General features: G+C 38.3%; 1 protein-coding gene across 3 annotated transcripts in view; it reads left to right on the top strand.

The window, feature by feature from the left end:
* The window catches only part of rad51b (RAD51 paralog B), a 61701-nt gene that overhangs the window by 3518 nt on the left and 39014 nt on the right, over positions 1 to 19169 (top strand). For all 3 annotated transcript variants that reach the window (XR_009424219.1, XM_059513160.1, XM_059513161.1), the window contains exon 7: positions 6222 to 6294. Coding sequence is in view for 2 of the 3 variants with exons in the window: in XM_059513160.1 (XP_059369143.1) it covers positions 6222 to 6294 (73 nt within the window). In the remaining variant the exon portion in view is untranslated. The remainder of the gene's footprint in view (positions 1 to 6221; positions 6295 to 19169) is intronic.

Raw genomic sequence — 19169 nt, 5'->3', positions numbered from 1 at the left:
ATGGGTGTGTGTCTCTGCAGATCTGACTTTTGCAAAAATCATGCACTTGTAGTACATACGTTCAACCTCAAGGTGTCGCTACACATTTACGTTTTTTGAGTTTCAGTGCTGTGTTTTAGGTCACCTCTTTATTTTAAACACCAGAAAGCATCAGAGAGCCCAGATTCATTAGAAAAACACTGGAGGCCCATTCACACAAAACCATGTTATCTGATCTTGGGAATTTCCGCACTAGTCTAAAATCTTCAAAGATATATACCCGATGCCTTTACTCACCTCCTTTTATCTCGAAGAGGAAAGGTAGGATTGCACGGGAATATGGTTTTCTGCTTCCTACTTATAAAGAGTATAAGAGCTAGAGGACTGATCCTGGATCAGGTTTTGCTCGATCTACTCCTCTTATCCACTAGGAGGACAAATTAATGCATACAGTGGGGTCCAGTTTATTTAGATATTTTTTCTAATTTAATACATATTTTGAGCATATATTTGAATCATTTCAGTGTTAATGATTGATATAGAGAAGCATATAAAATAACAAAGTCATGTTAATTGCTTTTATATTTCTATTTATTTTAGCTTCTGTTCATTTTTTTTCCAGCAAATAATTAAACATTTAAGTTATTATTATCCTTATTATTACTACTACTACTACTGTTGTTGTAACAGAGAAACATCAAATGCTAAGAAATTCATTTGTTAATTGCTTTTGTATTTCTAATTATTTTTGTCTTCATAAAAAAATATTTTCAGCAAATTATGATTTTGAAGTATTACTATTATTTTAGCTATTGTTATTATTATTATAGATAAACGTAAAATACTAAGAAATTTGTGGTTGTTAATTGATTCTATTTAATTTGGTTTGTGTTTAATACATATTTCTAGATTTTAAATATTTAAATTATTAATATTATTACAGAGAAGCATACAATACTAAGGAATCCATATAAATTTGTTAATGGCTTATTTTTTGGTGTTTTTTATTTATTAAAAAAGCTAAATCATTACAGTATTATTACAGAATTAAAATAAATTGAAATATGATAATATAATTAGCTGAAAAGGCAAAAGAGTAGTGGCGACGTAATGGGGTCATTTGCGATGATTGCCCTTGATTCAAGCCTTCGGTTTACCCGCGCTCATAACATTAGCACAAAATCAGTTCAGAATCAATCACCAAAAGAATCAGTTCAGTTCAGACGCTCTGTGTGTCGGTCTGCTTCACACTGAATCACACATGCGCAGTATCATCAGCTCCTCGGTTCTCGAATCGGACGCGTCTGACAGAAACGGTTCTTGACTCGTGAACGAGTCAGTCTTTTGTTCGTTATCTTCGTTAACAAAATATTCTAACTGACCCTCTGATGTCACATGGACTACTTTGATGATGTTTTTCTTACCTTTCTGGAAATGGACAGTATACCGTACACACAGCTTCAGTGGAGGGACTGAGAGCTCTCGGACTAAATCTAAAATATCTTAAACTGTGTTCAGAAGATGAACAGAGGTCTTACTGGTTTGGAACAACATGAGGGTGAGTTATTAATGACATTATTTTGCAAATTGGACGAACTAACCCTTTAACAAGCTTTTTAGTATTTTGCATGTTTCCTTTTCGCTTTAATGGCAGGAGCATATCTTATTTATAGCATTTCTCAAACTCTGTTTTAAATTCCTGATTTTCACACTTTAGTTTGGACTGTATTAACAAAAAATAATAATAATTTAATATGGGTTGCATTACAAATGTGTAAACAAGTCATGTTTATAGTTACTGAAGGCAAACTAGAATGAATTTATAATTTTATTGACTATTTTCGGGCTTTGTTGACATTGGGATCAAGTTTAATTAGTGTGCTTCAACAAAATACTGTGCATTCCCTTATTCCAAAATAACTAGTGGACTGTTCTCAGAGGACATCCCAGGCTGTAACCCCAAACTCATCTGATCTGCAGTTTTCCTGTGGTTCCCTCCAGCCAGGCTCGTTTTAAAGATGGCTTTTGTGTTTTAAATCATTGCAATAAATGTCTGCCTGACACTGCCACTGGCCACAAGTGAGTAGAAATGGGCCTCAACATGAAACCACATGCTAGATAACTCCTAGAGGTAGGTAACTATGTTATAGCCCCCCTCACACACATAAAAGCTCATAACCGTTAAACCGGTCACCCAAAATAAAACCTTACACTTCAGCACCTAGAGCAGGGGTGTCAAACTCATTTAAGGTTGAGGGCCGGATCGGAGAAAATGTCCCCTTGTGCGGGCCGAATTACCTTTTTGTTAAACTCTAGTTTGCTTACAATTACATTCATATTAACCATACAAACTAATATAATTTACAAAAATGTATATATGTGTGTATATATATGTATATATGTGTGTGTGTGTGTGTGTGTATATATATATATATATATATATATATATATACACACACACACACACATATGGGAAATTTATTTTTTTGAAGATTATGCTAGGTTATTTTAGGGGTGTGCAGTACTGACAAAATGACATATAGGCATATATATATATAAGCCTGACATGGATAAATAAATATGACACTAAAGCCACCAGTAGGTGGCAGCAAATCTCTGTCTTTATGAGTGAACTGACTCATTCAAAACGGCTGATTCATTTAGAAATGAAGTTAGTGATTGTCTTTATGAATGGGTCACTGAATCATAGATTCAAATGCTTTGTTCAAAAACAAAGATTAATTCAGAAACAAAATACTCAGTGCTGCACTGTGTGAGACACACAATTGGTCTTACTTTGGTCTTGTTAAAAACTTTTCCTTCCCGAAACCGAGATCGACAGCACTGTGACTAATGTAACACACTTACTACTAGCATCTTTTTAGTTGAGCTATTGTATAAAAGCGATCGTACTGACATTCGGGAAAGCAACACTCTTGATATAGTTAGACATTACTTAACGATCATGACATAAATATCAAAAATACAGGGCATTTTTGCCTCATATCTTGAATTATATTGTAACCTGATAGCCTTCATCCGACACTGAAAAACTCTCAAAAAGGATATTTGTTTTTTTTGTTTTTTTTTGCAAATTACAAAATGTCAGTTCGCACATCATTAAAACAACAGTTAGGATATTAGTAAACGATAAATATTGCACACTCCTTTCTCATTTACTTTCTCCATACGAAGCTGTCCAGTGCGTCAGAGTGTAATTTAATATCACGAGTTGTGATTAAACTTAACGTTACATGTTGGCGTTGAGATAATAATACCCTTTTCCATTTCTCCTTAAATAGTAGCCTGTCCGACGTTCTAGGCAAAATGTCTTCTTTTGGACATGTTTAAAATCACAAGAAAGTTGCCACACAAGCATCAGTTACAACGCAGCTATCATCAAATCCTCATGCTGCTCGAGATTCTGGCACCGCTTTAAAATGCGCATGTTAAGTGTCCGGACACCCGAGGCATAATATCAACGTAAATTAATTAGTAATTTGTTCCTCTTTAAATTCTAAATAAAATATTGTAGGGAACACACTTTATTTAATTTTCAAACTGAGGTTTAATTTATTATTTTATATTATTGTTGTGTTGAAATCCTCCTGCGGGACGGATTGGACACCTCTGTGGGCCGTATGTTTGACACCCCTGACCTAGAGCCAAACCCTAATGTAATGAGGTTATTAAGTTTGTTCTCCCAAGCTTTATACATATAAAGGAATGTTGAAATGTTTTAGGTTTTGGCTGGTTGTTTTTATCTGTGTATTTTTTAGAAAGAGCCATGTGAGATTTAATCAAATCAGAACATCGACCTAATTACAACAAGAAAATCGTTTTGTCTTTTTCAGTGCAAGCTTAAGTACTGTGAATGACGTACAGCTATATTTTAATTAACTCCATAATTAATAGTTCAAATAGATCATGTTGTAAGCAACGCTCCCTTGCCTGGCCCTTATTTCTGGAAAAGCCCTATTAGAAAATAAGGTAACACTTTAGTATAGGGTCCAATTCTCACTAATAACTAGTTGCTTATTAGCATGTCTATTTCTATTTATATATGTATAGTAACAGCTTTAGTGAGGGAAAGAATACAGTCCCATCAACCACTGAGAATGACATTAAACCAATGTACATACATGAAAATCTCTCACTTTTTGGCGAAATTCGCCATTTTGAAACCAAAATAGGTGACCTACGTGAATCATGTAGATTCAATGAGAAAACATTTTTTTGGGGGGGGAATATTCAGTGAACTGCGAACAGGTGCGCGTGCCAGAAGGGAGCGATGGTGAGTGATGGTTTCAATAATTTTTTTATATTTTCTGGTATATCTTAAGTTAAGTTACCCAGGAGCTCTGTTGACATAGACTTAGCTAACGTTAGCTACAGCTTGATGAATTGAGTCATTGAACACAGCAGCTAATGTTAGCTAAAGCTCCGGTGGAAAATTATTAGCTAACGTAGATTTTGAGGTGAGGGGACTGACAAGGCAGAAGGTTAAGTGGTCCACCGTTCTATCAATAAGCAGACCTGCCAACCTGTACGCAATTTGCGTAGCGGATATGCATTTTAGTTCAAAGTACGCTGGTATGATTTGTTACTCTAAACTAGGGGTGGGGAATGTTGATCCTGGAGGGCCTGTGTCCCTGCAGAGCTTAGCTCCAACCCTAATAAACACATCTGAACAAGCTAATCAAGGTCTTCAGGATACAGGTAGGTTTTTTTTTTTCAAGGACATAGGCCCTCCAGGATCAACGTTCCCCACCCCTGCTCTTAAAGGGATAGTACACCCAAAAATCTAAATTATGTCATTAATAACTCACCCTCATGTCGTTTCAAACCTGTAAGACCTCCGTTTATCTTCATGAACACAGTTTAAGATATTTTAGATTTATGCTTTAAGTTCTATACAAAATATGCATATACAAATTTTTAAGTATTTTGAGACCACAAGGAGAGCTTCTGGGTGGAGCTAAATAGCTCTTTTAGCCCACTTTGCTCAATGCGACTCTCTGATTGGTGGAATTTTCTGCACAGCATCATGGGTAATGTAGTTTTTCACCATGATTTCTACTTTGAGGCTTGATTGTTAAATTTAAGTTGAATTAGTGTGAACAGATAGGTTCGACAAAAGCATATACAATTAATTAGCGACCTTAGAGATTATAACAGGTCTGTTCTTAAAGGTTTATCAGTTATTGTTCAAATCTATTTCCCTCTGGAGAAAATGAATAATGTTTTTACTTCTGGAACACAACTGTAAAGGCCAGTTCAATATACACCAACAGATGCTCACAAATGACAACAGGCACATTTATAAAAAAAAATGTTAAATCAATGTGTTATTCCTGTTAGCGTTTGCCGGCGATTGATTGAACATGTTAAATCGCATTTGGCGGGTCTTTGAAATATCTGAGAAGTGACATACTGTCCTTGGTCGAAAAGAAATTGAGGTTTTTGAAGAAAAGGTTTTTTTTTTGTTTTTTTTTATTGTGGACTTCAGTGGTAGCCAATAGGTTGAAGTTCCAAACTGCAAACTGCAGTTTCAGAACAGCTTCAAAGAGTTCTACACTATCCTAGCCAGACATATCTAGTGAAACAATCCGTAAGTACTTTTATTTTTTTTTACCTCAAATACTTGTCTTGACCTAGCTCTACGATGAGCATGTGCGACTTCATGCATTACATAATCACATTACGTGTTTAGGTGGTTCAAAAAGGTAGGGTAGGGCAAAAACATCTCATTTTCTCCGTAACGTGTGAAGTCAAGCTAGTGCAAGACGAGCATTGGTGGTTAAAATATCTAAAAGTTTTCTTTTTTTATACAATGACAGATTGTTTCACTACGGCTGGGATCGTGTAGAGCTCTTTGAAGCTGCATTGAACCTGCAATTCAGACATTCAACCTATTGACTCCCATTAAAGTCCACTATATGGAGAAAAATCCTGGAATTTTTTCCTCAAGATCTTGTTTACTGTAAAAAGAAAGACGTGAACTTGATCTTGGATGACACCTTACAAATTTTTGTCATGCTGGGGGCCCTGCTAGAATTTCTTTGCCTATTTTTTACTCACATGTATATACCACTGATTTCAACAGTGTTAAGTATTGTGATGATAAATTCAGCATCTGCTGAACTTCCATAGTGACAGCAGACTGTTTATTCTCATCTTTGTGTGATCCATTCAAACTGGACTGAACTCAAGTACAGATGTTTCCCTTCTGTCTCCCTCAGGTGGTTTTAACTAACCAGATCACCACACGTGTGGGCGAGAAGGTTCACTGTCCTCAGTGGAATCAGGCAAATGGTAAGAACTGGAGTCTACACTGATTTTTTGTGGAGAATGTTTTTGTGTTAAAGGGATTCTATGGTGGAAATTTAGACCAGATATTCCCGTCAAGAGGCTCTTCTGTTTCACCCCTCCCTAATGAGTTGTTCTCTGATCTCGCTAATGGAAGCCATCGTTCCGAGCCTTTCCAAGATGGTGTGTGGGACAAATGAGCATCAGTTATGACCTTCCACACATGCAGCTGTTGTAGATTCTTTAGAATTACATCCTTAACCTTGGAGAAGATGGGATTACGCTAACCAGGGGGCTGAAACCGCAATCCTCCCGCTCTACAAACCTGTCTGGGCCTTCTGCGAATCCCATGACATCTCTGATTCCATGGCTGTGCAGTGACCCGTGTCTTCTGTCACTGTATTTATGGACTTGAGCAAGTATCTTCTGGCGTGTGTCCAGGTGTACAATGGGAAAGGGTCTAGTTTTGGGGCAAAGCTTTGAGAAAAGAGATAAAGGCTCCGTTCTCATGTTATCTAACAGGCACATGTTTGTGGCTTGTAACTTTACCCCCAGACACCTCTTTCTTTAAATCCCACTGTTCCACTCGACAAGGTGGGGTTACCAGTAACTCTTTCTCCCACTCACTTACTCTCTGTATCTTTCTCTCACACATGCACACAATCTCTGTTTTTCTATCTCTTGGGATTATGTGGGAAAAGAATGACCCTTATACAACCTCAGCCTGTTTATCTCTTCTTTCTGCATTTCTCTGTCCATCCTTGGCCTTATCTGATGCTTACAGTTACATCTCGATTTGTCGCAAGACACAAGAGAACCAATAACTCAAATAGTGTATCTCTGAGATGCCATATTTGAATGGGCTCAAGTGATAATATTGAAATCAAATGAATGCTTTTAGTGAATTTTTCACACACAGCTATTCTATTGTGATATCGCACAAAGATATCATGGATTAGACAAACTTGAAATAAAGCACAAACATCAATATGGATTACATTTATGGTGCTCTTTTATAATTTCTGGAGCTTTACAGTAGATATTATTTATAGAAATTTTTAAAAGAAAAATGCTACAACAAAGTCACGCTATATACATATAATAGAAATGAAAAGAAAACGTTATGATAACTATAATTCATGTTAACAATACTAGTGTGATATTGAAAATTAAATGAAAACGTCACAGTTTTTCAATATTCCAATATATTCTTCCCTCAACTTAGACAAGTTGATGCGTACCTCTCCTGTCTCAGTGCGTACACACAATCACTGTAGCGCGTGCTGCCACTATGCTAGCGTTTAGCTTAGCACCATTCATTACTAAGGATCCAAACTGGGATGTATTTAGAAGCCACAAAACACTATCTTTTTTTTTATTCGCTTAGGAAATCGCCACTGTTTATTTTGTGTCACCATACTCGTTACACCATACTCGTGTAACTACTCATGTAACTGTCTTTAAATAGGGAAAACATGGAAGTGTTAGGTGGCTTCTAAATACATCCCTGTTTGGATCCTAAGGAATGAATGGTGCTAAGCTAAATGCTAGCATAGTGGCGGCGCGCTACAGTGATTGTGTGCACGCACTGAGACAGGAGAGGTAGGTATCAACCCGTCTAAGTTGAGGGAAGAACATAGTGGAATATTGAAAAACGGTGGCATTTTCCTTTAAGAAAAATAAATGGTATGATAAATAAGCCCAATGCTATGCTACATTAACAATATCATGATGACAATATCTATAGTACTTTTAAGAAAATGGCGTGATAACTAAATCTGATGCTCTGATTGACGTTAGCAATTCGATTGATGTATTGCTCTTATCTGTACGATTAAAACTGAAAGTGTAATTTAAGTTCTTTTCGGGGTTATCAGGAGAAAATGACTCATAACGCGTATCCACGTTAATCGACTCCAGAGGGTTAATAAAACAACATGCATTTTTGTTATTCGTTACCTGTCCTTTAACTTATTGGGAAAAAGACATTTGTCTGTAAACTAATTTAAGAAATTGTTGCATGTTTAAATGTGAAGCACTGTATAATGTCGTTCCCATTATTTAGGCCTAATTTGCCTAAAACAAGAAACGAATAAAATTAAACCAGCACGATTAAATCTTTGAAACTCTAAAGAATTTAATAAAACGTCCTCACAATTAAACTCAAGTTCTCTCATTATAATCAACAACATTCACACGAAGTAAAAAAAAGCTTTAGTAATTGACAACTAAAGTAATTTTAAAGGGAACCTTCTTTACTTGTTTTTAAAGTAGGGTAATATCATATAGCCTAAAAAAATCCCTGTTTTTTTTTTATTTTAGAAAAAAAAAATCTGATTTATGATTTAAACCGATTTTTAAATCAATATTCAAATGACGAAGGAATTTTACAAAACAAGTTTTAATATAGTTCTTTATCATTCATTTAGCAGTCAAATTTATAACTGCAACAAGATGATAAAAAAAACAGTACTGTTATTACATTCTGGAAAGATGCTATTTTTTTAATACTAGCCCATCATGCATCTAACCATCCACTCAGCGGATGTCAGTGTCATGGACGGAGGACCTGTTAATATTTTTTCTAGTTTATATTTCCATCTGGTTATGCCACTGGTTTAGATTTTTTTTTTTTTCTTATAGAACTTGTTTGTAAATAGAGCAGTCACTGTCTGTGTCTACACCGGACGCGAAAGTTGTCATCTGTGCCCCACAGCGAAAAGTGTGTCTAAACTTGATGACATCACACTATAGTGTCAAATCATCTGAACACAGTGTCAGAACATTTCATCATAAACAGAACGAGCATCAGTTCACTGATGGGGATCGAGTCCAGTGTATCCATCACTGTGTTCTGTTGTCTTTTGTTGGATCGTTCCACTCGTGTCCAGTGTAGACCTGGCATGCGTTTTTTTATTGTTTTATTTTACAGCCCTGCTTGTTTTAATGTTTTTATTAAATATCTGTATTGATTGCATGGTCATATTATCGAATTATTTACTGCCATGCGACCTACAAAAGTAAAGCTTGGCGAGTCGATGAACGAGCATTGCTGCAAGTTGATTTTCGACGGATGTGCTGTGCTTGTACAGCCGCGGTCGTCTTCATTTCGTCGGGTGAAACATCTCTCTCACTCCGCAGCAGAGTCTGTGAGAAGCAACAACTTCCCCTCCACGCGCTATGATACCAGAAACATAACATAGCATCTAAAATAATAATAATAAAAAAATAACTGGAGAGTTTCAAAGTGGCTTAAGCTATTTTGTGTAAACTTTTTCCCCTAAAGCCTATCACATGCCAAACTAATAACATTGTAAGCATTACATCTTTAATTGCTGCTTTCTGCTGTGAAAATTTTGTTTGTGATGAAAATAACAGTATATTTTTGTCAGTTTTTTTATCTAAACAGATCGATTAACTTCAAGATTTCAAAATCAGATAGCATGCTGATAATGTAGTATACTGTAAGATTACATTTGTTTGAACGCATTATTGCAAAAGCGATTGAGTGTGAATCTGTTTAAATTATGCTTTAACCCGAAAATAATCAGTAAAAGAAACAGACAAACTCTTAACATCCCGCTCGACTCTTGCAGTCAACCTTCTGATCAAGCTAAATATGTTGGCTGTTGGCATGAATTTTACTTGTGATAAGAAGCTCATATTCAAGTGTTTGTGCAAAAATTATTAATGTGCATTAATGACAGGGAGGCGCCGTCTCATCACTTTAATTTTTCATGATAATGAATGTATAATTTTTTAATTAACATAATATCGTGGTGTCTCACATAGGTACATTAAAAATATATCTACAGAAAGCTTGAAATGTTTTTAGACGAAAATTAATAGTGTAATGTGTGAATGTTGCATTTCTCTCGTCGGAGAGAGCCAGCAATGTGAATATAGCCAAAACAACAGTCCTATATAAACCGGTTCAGCAAGTGAAAGCCTCTGTCCATATGTAAGAGCAATTCACACTTTTATCTCGACCCCCACAATCCATGAATAACTACCCAAAACCCAACCCCCTCCAGCTGAACAGAATTCGGTCTGTGTTTTGGCTCTGAGGAACGGTGTGTTACTGGGCTGAAACATGCTTTCACTCAGAAGTAGGCTACTCTTTGTATTCATAATTTTCTCGCAGCCCATATTATTATTTTCACAAGACCATAATGATAATAACGAATCATCAATTAATAATTAATCATTATTTTACGAAAATCATTGTTATTTGTGATCGTGGATGTTTGCGGGAGGCTTTAAGACCAAGCGGAATCCTCTGTTCCCGCCTCACAGCGAGTCCCGCGCGCTCAGTGATGCAAGCTTCACTGTCTGCGGTTTGACTTTACTGAATCAGATTGAGGCCAATACAACTTATTGATCATGAGCCCAGGGCCAGAGCAAGCTCAAATGCCGCTATAGGCAGAGCATGATCGTGCCGCCCCCCTCACATTCACAATTAGGGATCCTTAAGATGCATGTAAACATTTTTTTTTTAATCTATGAAATTTCACTAAAATAAAAACGTGCAAGCATGTTTTCAGAGTTTTAAATTTTTTCATTCTGCAAAAAGGTGAAAAGGGTAGCCTACACAATGCAACAGCTAAATTCTGTTTTATAGGCTAATAGATAGTGTACAGAATAAAACTAAACATGTGCACTCAACTTTTTAGCTCACAAAACTGGAGTTTTCGATTGTTTTCTTGACTGATAGCCTACACACATTCACACACCTACATTTCAGAAGCGTGCGCGTCGGGCTTTCGCAGCGGCAAACGCTTTGATTGCGTCCTCGGGTTTAACTTGTACTTCGGAGATCATTTTTATCAGTTTAAGCTTTGAGAAACTGCGTTCTCCATAGCTCACAGTGACAGGGAGAGTGAGAAGCACTCTCAATGCTACAAAAACACTTGGAAAATTGTTTTCCATCCCTTTTTCACAGATGAATTTAAGCACATCCAGAGCAACCAGGCGTCTGCCCAAAGCAGTCAGCTCTTCAAACAATTCATGCCCATCAACATCTCGCGAGTCTCCATGAGTCAGGGCCTTTTCCAGTCCTAGGCAATCCTGAAGGCTATTCTATTCTCCTTTTCTTTGAGATATGCGATGTCATCTAAAAATCCAAATACGCCCATGGTCTCTAAGCAGCGAAAAGCGCTCTTCCACGGAGGCGATTACTCATGACCAGATAAATTTATTAGTTTTGACATTTTTGAATATACATTAAAGTATTTTGCATACATATAGACCTACTAATAGGGCGCTGTCGTGCGGGAATTTTTATTCGAAATGTAAAGTTTTTTTATTTATTTATAGCTTTTATTTTATTTATACCTAATGTGAAACAAATAAATTAATGATTCTCTCTCTCTCTCTCTCTCTCTCTCTCGCCTTCTCTCTCTCTCTCTCTCTCTCTCTCCTTCTCTCTCTCCGCCCTAGGCGGCTGCCTAGTTCGCCTATAGGCACGCGCCGGCCCTGCATGAGCCAAACATTTAGCAAGGCAGGAAAATTCTAACGGAAGGAAGACGTATATCATTGAGCTAATGCTGTTAAACAGAGAGAGATGAGAGAAACTAGTCTAGGGCTATTCTTAAACTTGGAGCTCATTATATTGAAGTAGCCTACAAATCCAAACAGCAGAAACGTTATGCATTTTATGAATAATGAAATGTTATGAAAATTATGCATTTTATTTATTCACACTGTATGGTTGAAATATTATTTTAGTTCACAACTTTAAGTTCCGTTGTTTAAAAAAATTCTTTATTGGCTAATGTTTCATAAACCTTCGGTTGCTCTAAAATGCCATTGTTAATTTCTAAAATGTTATGCCATTATTAATTTCACAGTATTTTTACCACCTAAATGACTAATCTTTAAAGTCACAATCCTATAATGCTCAAAATTACACGGGCCAATGGTATTTTTTTAATGACATTATTTTATTATTATTATTATTATTATTATTATTTGAATAATTGTAGCTTACATAAATAGGTAAAGCAAAACAAATATTCGGATTGTCGTATTTTTTACAAGAACAAACATGATAACATATTATTAATTAATAAAAAATAATTTAATCAATTAAAACCTTTTTTTAAACTTGAATTTAAATACTATTAAACTAACTTTAAATTCTCAAGGAGTTTATAAGTAAAAAAAAAGTTCTAAATGAACTTGTGTTAACAATATAATAAGAACTAACAATATAATTCGATTTTTTAAAATGAACAATTCCTGTATAAAATGGGACAGCAACTTTTATATCAGTGGTTCTCAACCTAGTTTCGCGAATGATTTTAACACGCGACTGAATTACAGTTACGCGGCGGTACACGCGGCGGTAAGCCCCGGATAGGATGGCCACCTACTGTATATATAGAACATTTGAAAAGAAGAAAAGCACCATGATAACGAAATCCAACGCTACGAATCACATTAACAATATTATTAGAATATCTATAGAAATTTTTCAATAAAAATGGCATAACAAAATCTGATGTTATGATTCACATTAACAATATCATAACAATATCTATAGAAATTTTGAGAAGAAAAAGCTATGATAACTAAGTCTAATGTGCTCACTGACGTTAGTAATATTATCGCAATATCTTGGAATTTTGAAAAAGGGAAAATGGCATGATTAAATCAAACGCTATGATTCACGTTAACAAATATTATTCTATAGAAATTTTGAAAAGAAAAATGGCATGATAACCAAATCCAATGCTATGATTCATGTTAACAGCGGTATTGCAATGTCTGAAAAGAAAAATGCCACAGTTGTCGCTACGTTGCAACATCCCTACTTCAGAGTCTCTCTTTTTTTGTTTCACAAAAGAAAGTCATATTTTCTTTAGTTGCTTCATGAGGGTGATTAAAGTATTACAGAAACTATATTTTTGAGTATACACTTTCTTTAAATGTTTACATTTCCATAAAATTGTAAAATTAGTTTACAAATACTGATTGCAGCTTGGACGTCTCTTAGCACCTCATATAAGGATGTCTGCTTTTCAAGCTGTTGTTGTACTTTGTAGCTAAGAGCAACTGATTAAGACTGGGTTTTATTGGTTCTCAGACAGCCAGTTATTGAGAAAATTTGTTTTTCTTTGGCCTTGGGAATGGAAACTGCCTTTGAGGTCTTTTAATGAAGTTGTAGACAAGAGGCCAAACCTTAGCAGTTTGTATCTTCTTGCATAGTTGAATCTAAGATGTTGACTATGGTCCAGAATAGTACAGTAGTTGCTCTCGGCTACTGCTTCACGCTTGTTATTTATAAGAGGCCAATACATATAACTCATAACAGATCAGCAGATTTACTGACCATTTCCGCTTTGGCTCAAATACCATTTTTTCCATTAGACATCAGCTACTGGCCTTAGATTAATGTGTTTACTTTTGGGGTCAGATGTGATTTAAGTGCTTGTAGCATGAGCAGACAACAGTTCAGTTGTGAGGCCCCGGGCTCCCCCACCGTCTGTGTGTAAAAGAGGCCACAGTGATTCACTTCGAGCTCCTCAGAACATTGATAAGAAGGCTATTTTGTGTAGTTCACTAAGAAACAAGCAAGACTTTGTTTCACTTTGTTTTATCTTCTCCATTTCTTGAGACTTGATTTTGTTTGAAACATTTCTAAAATAAATATTTTGGTAAGATTTTAGTATAGTGTCACGGTTGGTAAACCGTGATCTCTGGGTTTTGCACTTTGTGGGTGAAGTCTGTGTGTTACGCGTCAGCATTGATTAGTTTGTGGGCGTCTCCATTAATTGTAATCAGCAACAGCTGTCACTCATTACTCATCCCTATATATTGGCTTGTCTAGCGTCTTGTGTTTGTGAGAGCGTTGTTTCATGTTTGTGACCTATGTTTTGCTTTCTTGTGTGTTAGTGTTGGGCGATATGGTCATTTTTCAAATCGTCATATCGTCAGCCCGTGAGATCGACGATACACGATCTTATCGTGCATGGGTGGAGCAAGAGAGAGACTCTTTGTTCTTGTGTTTTAAACCGTGCAGGTGCGTGAGAGAGCCTATGGAATCACCAATTATTGAAAAAAGATACTTTAAAACATACTGATAAACTAATGTTAAATATAAAAATACTGTATTTAAAACAGCTACGTTCATATATATATAGTCGGACACAACTGTCATATCGTGCGCCCTGTGACAATTTGCCGCATCTGTGTGCGGAAGTTATCAGTCTAAATGTTCTGCATAATCAGTCAACGGTGAAAATCAATATTAGATTTCATTTAAAGTCCAACAGTTTAACACTAATATTGGGCATAAACGAACAAGTTAAATATAAAATATTTAAAACAGGTAAGTTCATATATTTGGAGTAAAGTTGAATTGAACTGATGCATCAGCGCTCCGGACCGCGCGCCTCATGACGAGCTCGACGCACCGCAACAGAAAAAAGAATGAGATGCATTCTAACATAACTGGCATTAAACTCAGTGAGGGCTCGTTTAAAATAGTGCACATATATAGGCCGTTCAGATTACTTGTTAAAGTGCAATGAAACACCTTATATCTGCAGACGATGTACGTCTGTTTGTGGATTGTGACTTAGTATCGGCCAAAACTCTGTATTTTGCATGCATCACAGTATAGTGCGGTGTGCATGAAAATAATAACAAGGCTGCAGAGCAAACTTATCCATAGTGGTTCTCACGTAGTCCTTCTACGTCATCACCACATAGTGAGTGTTATAAGTGATAAGTCTAATAGAAGGTCTACGTGAGAACCACTATGGATGATAAGTTCGCTCTGCCGCCTTGTTAATATTTTGTCTTTACTTTATTTGTAACGCCAAGAAAGAGTTAATCTGTCATGTATGAGAAGAGCATGTTGTCGTGTAGCAGCCATTTAATGTGTGGGACACCAACTCCTCGTTTTCTATCTCTTTCATTTCATGGATTTAACGAGTTATCAGAGTCAAGGCGGACAGTTTCAGTGACTACAGGCTCTAATCCTCCTGCGCTCGCACGCGCTGTATGTGTGTGTGTGTGTGAAATGTGATGCTGAAATGAAATAGCTGGGCAGTTTTATTTTAATAAGCAGCCTAATAAAAATAATAGTTATCATTATTATAATCTAATACATTAATAGGAAAATGAGCCTAATATCGTCTTGATTATTGACAGAGAAATCTGCTTATGTCTATATCTCTGACTATCGTCGATACACGATACTATCGTCAATCGGCACAACCCTATTGTGTGTTTCTGTGTTGGATGTCCGTGTCTCCCCGGAACCCCGTCCACTCTACGCAACCCACCACCAAGCAACACCACTTACCTTCGGCTCGCTTCCCCGCAGTTCCTGTGTCACCCTCTCCTGCTGCCAACTCACCTCCGCCTTCCGGATTCATCATTCATCACCACCATCTTGAACTGTGCATTCCTCCCAGCGTTATTTGTGTCTCAGTATTGTATTGTTTCATTATCTTCATTAAATCTCATTTATCTCGCACTTGCTTCCTGCCACTCACCCAGTCGTTACAGAACGCTCTCACCAAACATGGAAGCAGCGAGCACCACTTCACTGTCTGAATTAATTCACCACAGCGTCAACCGCATGGATCAGCAGAAGGAGAGCATTGTAAACACCGGACGCGCGATCCAAGCACTGGTGACACAGGTGTCCAAGCTCTCCCAGCGGATTCTTCAACTCACCTCTCCCACTGCGCCCACCGCTCTGCCTGCGCCGCCCGTCCCCCGGGAGACCTCCCAGGACCACTTCCGGCCAGAGCCGCGACTTCCGGCACCAGAGAGTTACTCTGGTGAGCCAAACTTTTGCAAGACTTTCCTTAACAAATGTTCCATGCATTTTGCATTGCAGCACCGCACCTTCGCGACAGAGGAGTCCAAGGTTGCGTTTGCTCTTACCCTATTTTCTGGCAGAGCCGCCTTATGGGGGACGGCGGTGTGGGAGAATCAACATCCGTGTTGCGCCTCGTTCCACTCCCTCTCCGAAGAGATGAAACGGATCTTCGATCGAGCCGGGGCCTGCAGGGAGGCCGCTCACCAGCTCTCGGACCTTAAACATGGAAAATCATCAGTGGCGGACTATTCCATTCAGTTCCGCACCCTGGCGGCCGCGTGCCAGTGGAACGAGGCGGCGCAGTGGGATCGATTCCTGCATGGGCTGGCCGACCATGTTCAGAAGGAAATCTACCTCCTCGAGCTGCCCCCAACGCTCAACGGCCTAATCGACCTGGCACTCCGGGTGGACGCTCAGATTAACGGATGCGGGAGCGCACTAAGGCCAAGGCCAATCGCCACCGGTCAAAGCCTCCCGTTTACTTCGTGGGTCAAAAGGTGGGGCTTTCTACGAACAATATTCCTCTCCGTGCCGTTTCTAACAAATTAGCTCCCAAATTCATTGGCCCGTTTACTATCACCAAGATCATTAGTCTGGTGACAGTCCGCCTCAAACTACCTCCAGCGTACAGGAGGATACATCCCGCCTTCCATGTGTCCAAAATTAAACCCATGTTTTATTCACGTATTAATCCGCCTACCCCGGTTCCACCGCCACCGCGTCTCGTAGATGGGGAACCGACCTATTCGGTTAATCGAGACTCAAGACGGAGGGGACGAGGATACCAGTACTTGGTGGACTGGGAAGGTTACGGTCCGGAGGAGAGGAGTTGGGTACCAGCTAGGGACATACTGGATCACTCCCTTATTGATGATTACAATCAGCAGGTAGGCCCTCCTGGGAACTCCAGGAGGCGTTCTTAGGGGGGGGGGGGGGTACTGTCACGGTTGGTAAACCGTGGTCTCTGGTTTTTGCACTTTGTGGGTGAAGTCTGTGTGTTACGCGTCAGCACTGATTAGTTTGTGGGCGTCTCCGTTACTTGTCATCAGCTACAGCTGTCACTCATTACCCATCCCTATATATTGGCTTGTCTAGCGTCTTGTCTTCGTGAGAGCGTTGTTTCATGTTTGTGACCTATGTTTTGCTTTCTTGTGTGTTTCTGCGTTGGATGTCCGTGTCTCCCCGGAACCCCGTACACTCTATGCAACCCACCACCAAGCAACACCACTTACCTTCGGCTCGCTTCCCCGCAGTTCCTGTGTCACCCTCTCCTGCTGCCAACTCACCTTCGCCTTCCGGATTCATCATTCATCACCACCATCTTGGACTGTGCATTCCTCCCAGCGTTATTTGTGTCTCAGTATTGTATTGTTTCATTATCTTCATTAAATCGAATTTATCTCGCACTTGCTTCCTGCCACTCCTTCACCCAGTCGTTACATATAGGGACCAGCTCTCACTATTAACTATTCGCTTATTATCATTCCTATTATTAAGAAATTGACTGTTAATTAGTACTTAGAAAGCACATATTCTGCATGACCATGTTCTACATCCCTAATTCTACCCATTACCTTAACTTAACAATTACCTTGCTCACTTGGGAGTTTGAGATGAAAGTAGTTGTTAATGGTTTGTTAATAGCGAGAATTTGACCTTTAAAAAAAGTGATGTTTTATATATATATAATGTTTTTAAATTATGAAGATTCTTTATGAACATATCAGAAATCCGAGGTTTAAAAGTTGTGGTGAATTAAGGTAAGGCTTGTTCTGCAAGTAACTACGTTGTAAAAAAAAAAAAAAAAAACACTTTCATTGCTAAAACACTTAGAACGAGCTGTGTTCAACCAAGTCTCTACATTTCTCACACACAACAACCTCCTTGACAGTAACCAATCTGGCTTCAGAAGTGGACATTAAACTGAGACGGCCTTGCTCTCAGTTGTTTAAGCTCTAAGACTGGCAAGAGCAGAATCCAAATCTTCAGTACTTATCCTGCTTTATCTGTCCGCTGCTTTTGACACGGTTAACCACCAGATCCTCCTATCAACCCTACTGGCAAATGACATCTCAGGAACCACACTTCAATGGTTTGAGTCTTACCTATCAGATAGGTTCTTCAAAGTATCTTGGAGAGGTGAGGTGTCCAAGTCACAACAACTAACTACTGGGGTGCCTCAGGGCTCAGTACTTGGACCACTTCTTTTCTCTGTCTACATGGCATCATTAGGTTCTGTCATTCAGAAACATGGCTTTTCATACCACTGCTATGCTGATGACACTCAACTCTACCTCTCATTCCATCCTGATGATCCGACGGTAGCTATTCACATCTCAGCTTGTCTAACAGACATTTCTTCCTGGATGATGGACCATCACCTTCAACTCAACCTTGCCAAGACAGAACTGCTTGTGGTTCCAGCAAACCCATCGTTTCATCACAATTTCACCATCAAGTTAGGCACATCAACCATAACTCCTTCAAAAGCCTTGGAGTTATGATTGATGATCAGCTGACTTTCTCAGACCACATTGCTAAAACTGTCCGATCCTGCAGATTTGCTTTATTCAACATCAAGAAGATCAAGCCCTTTCTTTCGGAACATGCTGCACAACTCCTTGTTCAAGCTCTTGTTCTGCCCAGGCTGGACTATTGCAATGCCCTCTTGGCAGGTCTTCCAGCCAATTCTATCAAACCTTTACAATTAATTCAGAACGCGGCAGCAAGATTAATTTTTAATGAGCCAAAAAGAATACACGTCACACCTCTGTTTATCAATTTGCACTGGCTTCCATTAGCTGCTCGCATAAAATTCAAGACATTGATGTTTGCCTACAAAACTACCACTGGCTCTGCACCCATTTACCTAAATTTGTTTCTTCAGACTTATGTGCCCTCTAGAAGCTTGCGTTCTGCAAGGGAACGTCGCTTGATTGTGCCATCCCAAAGAAGCACAAAGTCACTTTTACGGACCTTTAAATTAAATGTTCCCTCCTGGTGGAATGACCTCCCCAACTCAATCCGGACAGCTGAGTCCTTA

The sequence above is a fragment of the Carassius carassius genome, chromosome 27, assembly GCF_963082965.1.
Source record: "Carassius carassius chromosome 27, fCarCar2.1, whole genome shotgun sequence".
Taxonomy (NCBI): Eukaryota; Metazoa; Chordata; class Actinopteri; order Cypriniformes; family Cyprinidae; genus Carassius; species Carassius carassius.
This window is presented reverse-complemented; position numbering and strand designations above follow the sequence as displayed.